This window comes from Emys orbicularis, chromosome 20 (assembly GCF_028017835.1).
Source record: "Emys orbicularis isolate rEmyOrb1 chromosome 20, rEmyOrb1.hap1, whole genome shotgun sequence".
Taxonomy (NCBI): Eukaryota; Metazoa; Chordata; order Testudines; family Emydidae; genus Emys; species Emys orbicularis.
Window position 1 is genome coordinate 4,994,022 of NC_088702.1, and position 9,454 is coordinate 5,003,475.

General features: G+C 47.4%; 1 protein-coding gene across 1 annotated transcript; it reads left to right on the top strand.

Annotated features, from left to right (window-relative positions):
- The first annotated feature begins 1,667 nt into the window (after positions 1–1,667).
- On the top strand, positions 1,668–6,800 carry PMF1 (polyamine modulated factor 1). Its single transcript, XM_065420260.1, has 5 exons — positions 1,668–1,825; positions 3,291–3,396; positions 3,924–4,024; positions 4,812–5,007; positions 5,982–6,800. The coding sequence occupies exons 1-5, from the start codon at positions 1,668–1,670 to the stop codon at positions 6,033–6,035; spliced, it is 615 nt and encodes a 204-aa protein (XP_065276332.1). The 3' UTR covers positions 6,036–6,800.
- The last annotated feature ends 2,654 nt before the right edge of the window (positions 6,801–9,454 follow it).

The window sequence follows — 9,454 nt, forward strand, 5'->3', positions numbered from 1 at the left end:
CAAGAAGAAATCTGGGAATGGAACATTGTAGGGCTTCCATTGTATTAGAGGAACTGATGTGCTGGAATAAAGTGGGGTCCCAACACAATACAATCTTCGAATGAGTTTGGGGAGTTTGAAAGCCATGATGTTGGAATCTGACTGCCTACGTCTGTCGCAGTGGGAGTACAGAATGATACGACTCAGTGCCTGTTCTAAAATATGATGCTGGGTGAATGTATTGTGTATATTTAACAGGTTTCACTGTTGCACTATAATATGTCTTTGTGTAATTAAAGTTTTTATTATTTATTTGATCATCTCATTATGCATCTATCGTGGTTGGGTAATTTACATTTTGCAATGTTTGCAAGGTAACTTGATTTTTTTCCTACCCTCTGCAACAGTAGTCGGTTTTGTGTAACAGCTTATTAACTGCAGCCCTAATCTTTTACAGTTACATTTCTACCTATAACATCTAAGGTGGGATAAGTCAAAGTGAAACTTACGAGATGCAGCCTGATTCTCCTTAATTTACACCAGTGTGAAACTGTTAATTCCATTTACTTCAAAAGAGTTATGCTTGATTTACACCCATGTAAGTGGGTGCAGGCTTAGGGTGTCAAACACTTATTTCAGTAGCACCTAAAGCCCTCAACCAGATAGATAAGTGGTGGTGTCATACTAATAATACAGGAAGGCTGCTCTTGATGATGGGAAATGCAAAGGAGAAGGCTCTTGTACTCAAAGTGAGCTCTTGTGAAGTCAGTGCTAGGCACACTTCCATTCATATTTTCATGTTAAGGGATTTGTAATAGTAGTATTCCCATTACATCTGCTATCCAGCCATGTGTTTCTCTCCTAGGGTAGTGCAGAAAAGGAGTAACTGTTGCAGCGTGCTTTACAAATGTGAAGCAAATCACCCCGTGTGCCCTTGGGATGTGTATTATCCTTATAGTGCAGAGAAGTGAAAGTAGCACTCAGCACTGAAGTGACTTTCCTAGTATTACCGAAGCTCTTGAGTCAGGCCCCTACACGCTGAGATTACTTTTAAACACATGGGCCTGTAATAGCTGTGGGGTTGTTGTTTTTTTTTAGTGTAGTAGGTAGTTACAGCCCGTGTCATAGAGTGGAATCTCATGAGGATAAGGGCTGTACAGCGGTAGAACACAAAGGTGATTCCTTCCTCAAGGAGCTTCCAAGTTGTTCGTTCTTTGTTTTCTGGTTTCTATGGCTGCAGGGTGCATAGGGGTCCCCTTTGCCAGCTTTCCTCCACACTCATAAGGGTAGAAACTTTCCATAACGACCTCAAGGCGATTTTGATCACTGGGCTCGATGAAAAACAACTTAATAGCAGGAGCCTGGGGCTAAAAACTAAAACTGCAAGAGTTGGCACCAGTGCCTCTAGCAGAGCCAGGCTTGTGGGACTCCTGCCACCTATTCCCATGGAATGGGGGATTGTGCGTGGAGACAGCAACCCCTGGGCAGTAGCTGGCTGAGGATCTGCTAGGCCTGGGGAAGGACAAAGGAACCAAACCAGCCCAGGTTGTGCTGTCTATTAGGGGGCGTGGCCTGCTCTCCCGATTGCCACGAGATTTCACCAATAGGAGCAGAGCTGCCGCCTCAGCCAATCGGAAGAAGCGGGGGCGGGACTATCCGAGCGCTTGAAGATTTCTTGGCGGTTCAAGATGGCGGCGGCGGGCGGCGAGGGCCCAGCGCGGGCGGAGGGCGAGGGGGCCACCGGCGGCTTCACTTCCCTGCCAGCCCAGGAGGAAGAGCCAGGCCGCGGGCAGCTCTTCAACACCGTGGTGGACGCTTTCCTGGAGAAACTGGTGGCCGCCGGCAGGTGAGGGGACAATATCTCGCGAGAACGGGGGAGGGGGTTCGAGCGGGAAGTCTCGCGAGAGGTGAGAAAGGGGCGGGGTGAGTCTCGCGAGACTTGGGAGGAAATCTCGCGAGATTTGTGGATTAGTCTCTACAGTTGGCCAGACTTTTGTTTCTCTTTCCCATGTGCTGTCAGAGCCCAGTGGCTGAGCTCTGGACACCCTAGTAATGGGCACTTTTAAAGCCAGCTGTGCAGCCTTTTGGGAGAAGGGGGGATCTTGCCTCCAGTCTAGCTCCCCCTCTCTATCCGGACAGTAATGTCAATACACATGCCCAGCCCCTTATCTAGTACCTAGTGACTTGCCCCCCACAGCCAATAAAGAACATCGGATCAGATTTTTTTAAAAATTCTAATTTCAAGCACTAATTGTGCAAAGGGCCCAGGTGTTGTGATACTGCGGGTAAACTGATGCCATGAATGTAATTCTGGGAGGGGAGGCACTGCCCTTAAACACAAGCAGTGTCTGATAACTTTCATACAGCTGTCTTGTATTTCCTTGAGATGTGGGGGCCACCCTAGGTCTTAAGACCTAGCAAAGCAAGTATCCGCTCCACTCTGTTCCTGCCACCTCCTTAATAACTCATGGACCAGGTGCCCTGTTGTGGGGGGGAAATCACCACTTGTCTAGATCCACCCCTCCCAAACACACATTTGGCGGTAAGTGCAGTCCAACACCTGTGGCTTCATCCTGTTTCCCTAATCTCCCACAAGCTCCTGCCATGGATTCAGCTGCTCACACAGCAGTTCCGCCTAGGGAGGAGATTAAACTGACTGCTAGTCTAGATCTCTCCAACACTGTTACTGGCTGCAGATTCAGCGATAAGTGCAGATGATAGAGAGTGCCCCAGCCTCCCTTTCTGCCTACTTAGCCATTCACGGAATCACCCATTCTGTCCTGTCTGTGGCTTACTGTAGTAAGAACTAGTTTTACTGTATCTCCTTATACACCAAAGGATTCCAAAGTGCTTTCCTGATTGCGATTGCCATGCACCATCAGCGCAGCTTGACAAAGGGAAATGAAGGAAAACCTATCTGATTTAACCAAATTCTGCCTTTAGTTATACCACTGCAATCCTGCTGATTTCAGAGGGGTTGTGTAGATGTCACTGAGTGCAGAATTTGGCCCTTTACAGGTGACTGTGAATAGAGATTTTGTTCTGTTCTTTTGAACACAACAAAACCTTTGTGAATTGGGGCTCTTTTGTTAGACCAACCAGTATACAGATGTGTATGGATCAGTTGTACATATGGTTTGTTAACTATGGACAATTTTACAGAATATTTTTTACTTCCATTTCGTTCTCTTCTGACATAAACATGAATCTTCAATCAGGCTTTTACAGTCTTGTAACTCTGTAATTTCCAGTGTATGGTATTTTAAACCACTTTGTCTGGTTTGCATTTTTTTTCTTCTTCTTTTGCACAGTTACCAGAGGTTTGCAAACTGCTACCATCGCTTCTATAAACTCCAGCCTGAAATGACCAGAAGTATTTATGATCAGTTTATATCCCAACTGCAAACTTCCATTCAGGTAAGAACAAGCAAAGCAGATCTTTGCTTTTATATCTATATCGCCTTTCCCTTTTTTTGATGATTTAAACAAGAAATACATTTGTACCCAACAGGTTCAGAATTTAAAACAAGCTTGTTTATATTTAAAGTCGAACTGCAGATGTTTAGCTGAGAATTAGACTTGTTTGTAACATCCCAAAAGGTGTATGGGGAAATATAATACTTTGGATGTTGCAGCATTTTTCATGCAAAGGCCTTGGAACATTTTCCAAATATTATTGAATCAAGCCTCATATCAACCCTGTGAGACAGGTGTATATTACTCATTTTACAGATGGGTAAACTTTTATAGGCAAGGCAAATGCACTGGAGCTGACTACAAACTGAGGAAGTACAGCATAGGTTGCACTTGTTTCCTGTTTCAAAGGACATCTAGAGGAGAAGGTCCTTGTGCCCACAGTGGGAAGGGCCAAGCAGAGAGATGTCCATGCATTGTACTTCCATTTTTTTTATCGTTCTTGAATCCCTGGTGGTTTTCCTCTGCAGGAGGAGATTCGTGAGATAAAGAAGGAAGGGAATCTTGAGGACCTCTTTGCCTCGATGGATAGAATTGTGGAGGAAGCAAAGAATCGGGAAGAGCCCGCGTGGTAGGCAGTGCTCTGCTTGGCATGTTGGAAGTACACTTGTGCTGGTTTATTGGAGACCTGTTCCTTTGGTTCTTAAAGAGATAAAATTGGCCCTCGTGCAGCACTTTAAGCCCTGTGGAAGTGAGTGAAGTGGTGCATAGATCTTGTGATGGCTCTCTGGACGGGGTGAATTCCACCCAAAGGTGAATGGCAGAGGGGATTTTTTAAAATCATACTACTGTATCCCGACAGGAAATCGATTTCCAAAGTGCACCTTCCACTTCATTGAGTCTATTTGAATCTCTGACTCGGTCATCTCGCTGGACTTCCGTCTGTGCTAGAATTGCACGTTCTGGGCCATGTCCATAGCCTTGGAGGGGAAGTAAAGTCTTGTGCTGAATGTTACTCTGAACGGTGGCTGCTTGGGGTGTCCTGATCTGTTGAAAATTCACGCGGTGCGTAGCCCTTGGGGCTCATTGGGCACTGGAAGTGCTGGGAGTCGCATTGTGCTGTCTTTAAAAGGCAGGCTGTATAGTCTTTTCGCCAATAATATATGTAGCTTTTCGTGTTCGAGGGTGGGGATGTGTGTTAATCAAATCTCATGCTTCAGGGCATCATCTGATTGCATGAGTGTCAGGAAGGATTCCTCCCCTCCCCCCACCTACGTCATGGCGCAGTGAGACCGGTTCATCATCGGGTGGGTTCGCCTCGCTCTAGATATTACACATTCCAATTAAAGCACTTAAGTAGAGCACCATGCAAAGGCGGTGCATCCTAGTCCTCACAACAACATCCCTGTCACTTCCAGGCGTCCCAGTGGGATCCCGGAGGAAGATCTTCATAGCGCCATGGTGCCGTACCTCCTGAAGCACCAGACGTACCTGTGTAGAGCCCTGAAGGAAAAGGAAGAGGAGAACAGGAAGCTGGCAGAGGCTGTATTGGCCGGACGGGAGAGAATCTCAGAGATGCAGCAGCAGATACAAAATCGCAAGCAAGCTTGGCAGGTAAAATCTCCATTCCAGGCAGCCCCCAAACCAAGGAAACTGAGCGCGAGTGTCCCAGACTCCCCAGTTAGAAGAGACAACGGCTGCACTGGGATGGAAAGTTCCAAGAATGCAAGTTCCAAACTGCAACCGAACGGCACTCAACTGCAGAATTTGCTTATGTGCACAAATCCCGAGGCCCCAATCTAGCTTCATTGTGTTGCATCGGTTGCTGCTCTGATTAATTGCATATCAGCTAATTGCATAATGCTGTTAATTGCCTACCTCCCACAGTGGAGTCCCAATGTATAATCACGCCTCTTCCATGGAGAGTCAGGAAACCCATGAGATTTTGCTTATTCATGTAACTTCTTTTTTACAGCTGCAGAAAGAGGGGAAGATGAGACTGTCCCTGTAATGGCAAGAAGAACGTGGAAAACATCGTCTAGTGTCACATACAGCTGTTCAGACCCCTAAGGCCAGACTTTTCACCAGGGCTGCCTTTGCACCTGCTCTTAGAACCACATTTTCCAAAGAGCTGCTCCAATGGATGTTGAGCTCTTTGGAAATCTGGCCCTTCGTGTCTTAGTGGAAGCAGCTGGAGGCTGAGCATTTAAAACAAATTTGGCCCTTATCTAGATACCTAAATGGATGCTGAACTCTCTGGAAAAGTCAGCCCTGAATGCATAACTTCGCTCGTGTGCCTTTGCGAAGGGGTGGGGGTTAGTCCTGCATCTGTGCTCATAAGCAGAGTGTTTTGCCTTGGGCGGTGTTCGTATATGTGCAGTTCCTTCCCTTATGGGGCCTTGTTCCTAGATCAATGCGTCTGAACAATGCATGAGCTGTATTCTGCACATGCTGTCAACGGTGTTGCACTGTCCTGTCTCCAAGTGTGGAAACGATGCTCCTTTTTGCATCAGTGCTGCATTTGTTTCCTGAACAGTGGGGTTTGTGGAGGAGAAAGACTTCACCATTTTTTTTTTTCTTCTATCCAGGCAATTAGTAAAGAACAGAGAGAACTAATCCTGACATTCCAGGAGCCTGAATGAGGAGGCCGGGGAAGATTTTGCAGGAGTTTCATGTATGGGGTTTATGTTCATCTTAATCGGTGAAGCCCTGCAGATCTTTTCGGAAGTGGGATTCTCTGTGCATTTACATAAATATCCACTCAAATTGCGCTGAAAACTTGACTTGTCAAGAGCTTTTGTGTTCATTTGTCAGACAAAAAGGAGGGAACTGTTTACAACACCTTGTGAAGATCGGACATTCTGAAACAGTCATGGGACATAATTGATCAAAATTTGTTGAAATGAGCGACTGCACCAGGGTTTTAGGAAAATCAGCAGTGACCCCCGATGCCCAACTAAGCTCAGCAGGAAGGAAGATCTCACACAGGTTTTGAAAGCTATAGCAGATCTGTGCATTCATGCGGCGTTCTTTTAAAAGCTTTACCAAACAGAGAGAACTCACTCTTTTTCCAAACTTAAATGAATGTAGAGTTTTTAATACTGATCACTCTTATAACCACTCATGGGATTTCAGGAGTATAATAGAGCCAATCATAGGTACCTTATGCAGCAAGTAACACACAGCTACATTTGAAGGAAAGAAACAAATACCAAAACTTCAGCTCATGGGATTTCTGCCAGCGGAACAGTCTGTAGATATCAAGGCAAGTGACCATCTAAAGCAGTGAGAGAGATGTTGCACCCCCACAGTGTATGAATAATTTGTACATAGTTACTTGGAATGGTGTTTTGACATAATAAAACTTATAATCTTAGCACCTACTTTTTTTTTTTTAACAAGTGCCTTCTAGCAAGAAAAATAAACACGTACTTAGTAGTAGCTGCTCCAACCCATTATTATGTGGTTAATTTCCATCTGTTGTCTTCTTTACAGGAATTTAACGGGAACGTTTTGCCAAAACAAACACTCAAGGTATGCTGGGAGTTTTGTCTTCCAAGAGCCTAGATGCAAAAGGCCTGATTCTCTGTTGCGCTGTAGTCATTTATACCTTTGCCGTTGGGTGTGAAATGCACCATTCTGACTTAGTGCAGGGTGGGCGTAAAACACGAAGCCTTATGAACATGCATCTGATGAAGTGGGTTTTAGCCCACGAAAGCTAATGCCCAATTAAATTTTAGTCTCTACGGTGCCACAAGGACTCCTCGTTCTTTTTGCCCCCCATTAGCTAGGGAAATAGCAGCACATCAGTAAAAGGGGACTTGTTCCAGATTGCACAGGGTTAGCAGAGTGTGAGTAAAATCCTGTGCTGGTGCCCAGTGCCTGCTTGAACCATGGTATTCAAGCTAACAATGAGATTTAAAACACAGGACTGGGATTCAGGAGATCTGAACTCAGTTTGGGGCTCTGCTACATACCTCCTGTGTGACTGGGGGCAAGTCACTAAGATGCTTTTTTAAATGTTACCCTGTGTCCATCTCCCATTGGTTTCTGTGGGAGTTAGGAGCCTAAATACCTTTCAGGATCTGGACTCTGCCCTAATTCTCCGTCCATAAAATGGGGAGAATGATCTGTCTTCTCTCTTTAGACTGGGAGTTCTTCGGGGCAGGGCTTGTCTCCCTGTGTGACTGTACAGTGGGATCCAGATGCTGGTTGGGACCCCTACAGGCCGCGGTCAGGCGAATAAGGTTCAGATTAGGTTTGTGACTGATTTCCTAGGCAAGTTCCGGCAGACTTCAGGCCTGCTAGTATCTGTGGGTTACAGCCCGACCTAGCAAAGCCTTTTCCTGCCTGATGTTTCTGGGGACTTAAGAATTGACACTTCTAACTAAAAGCCACTATTGAAATGATATGCAAAAAGGGCAGCTGATCCCTGTGCAGCACCCAACTATTAATGCTGAAAACAGAGGCAATGGATTTACTGTACCCAAATGTCAGTTCCTGGAGAGGCGAGTCACAGCCTTGGAGACTGACCAAATGAGGTATATTTTTCTTCTCCTGTAAACAAAGCTTGCCTTGCTGCATTATAATCTAAATAAACTGGGCCTGCAAACCCCTTGTTCTTGGCTTGGACTTTGCGCACTTGGCCCAAGTGATCTGTGGTTTATGGCTTTGTTTGACAGCCTCTGGCCGCCTTAAGCTGCCCACAGCATCTTTCTCCCACCCCAAATTCTAGGGTCCTCCTCCAGCCAAAGTGAGGTTTGGAAGTGGTTCGGATCTGGAAGTGGAACGTTGGCCCGAGGGGTGCTGGCGATTCAAAACAAACTGCTTTCTATTCCAAACCAGCCATGAACTCAAAGCCCTCTCGCTGCAAACGTGCACAGGCTGAGGGGGTGGGTACTTGGGTTTAAACAGCCCTGCATGTTAACTCCAGAGGGGATAAATTAGGAGGCTGATGAGCAAAGCGTTCCTGCTTACTGCAGAACATCACTCTGATTAAGGTCTAAAACGTGCCCAGCCATCTCGCTCCATGCCAGGCCCATCAACAAAGAGCTTAAAACTAGAACATGTCAGCTAAGCCCTGTGTCCTAACATGGCCCTGAGAACATCATCCCAGCCTGCCCTTATCTGCAGGGATATGTCCCCCACTGCGGGCCTGGGAGGTTGCAGGCTACTGCTTCTCCCATAATCCTTTGTGCCTCTTTCCACCCCATGCCTTCCCCTTCCTTGTCCACATGTCCCAAGCACATTCCACGTGTCTTCCGTGCTGCTCACTAGAAACCCGCCCCTCCCCCCCGGAGTGAGAAGAGATCAGCTAAATGCAGTGGGGGGTGAATTAAAAGGGGGCAGAGATGGGGGAGGGCAAAAGATACAAGGAGAGCGAGACAGAAGTGGACACTGACTGGATGCTCCCCCCCACACATACATTTTGAGACAATGTTCAGGGAGCTGGTGGGTGCTGGCACCCTGGCCTCTGCCTGGTGCGTCATGAGTGAGAGTGAGGCACGCAGCCCCATGGCCACGGAGCGCCTCTTGCTCACCTTCTCCGGGGTCTAGAACAGGCCCTGCTGGCCATTCCCAGGCAGTGGGCACTGGAGCGAAAGGTGCTGGGTTAGTGGCTGTGGGAACCAGAGCACTCCGTCTGCAGAAGAAGTGCAGCAGGGCAAGCTCCCCCCAGACCCACGTGCTCCAACCCTGCCTACCCGGGCTAAGCAGGTCTCCCTGGGGCCTCCAGTCCTGGGCCTGGCCACCGAGGCCAGTCTGTGCCAATTGCAACTCAAGTGCAGGGGGCTAGTTCCGTCCCTTGCAGTTGATCCTCAGCCTCGCTGCTAGGGGCACCATGGCCCCTGCCTGGTGAACGTGGCATAGAGCAGCTTGCCCGCTTTTGCGTAGCTTCCTTGAAAGGGCTCGACCAGCGTCTGGGGTGAGCGAGGGTTGATCGGCACCGCGCCGTTTCCTCTCCAGGGTTTGGAGGCCATCCCGGGGCTGGAGCTCAGGAAATGAGCTTAAATGACAGGATGCACCGGGGAAGGAATGGGCACCAAATTGCAAGGCAAAAAAA

Coding starts and splice junctions, on each gene's coding strand:
- PMF1 (XM_065420260.1), top strand. CDS start 1,668: ATGGCGGCGGCGGGCGGCGAGGGCCCAGCGCGGGCGGAGGGCGAGGGG. Junction 1,826..3,290: donor AAACTGGTGGCCGCCGGCAG/GTGAGGGGACAA, acceptor TCTTTTGCACAG/TTACCAGAGGTTTGCAAACT. Junction 4,025..4,811: donor AATCGGGAAGAGCCCGCGTG/GTAGGCAGTGCT, acceptor TGTCACTTCCAG/GCGTCCCAGTGGGATCCCGG.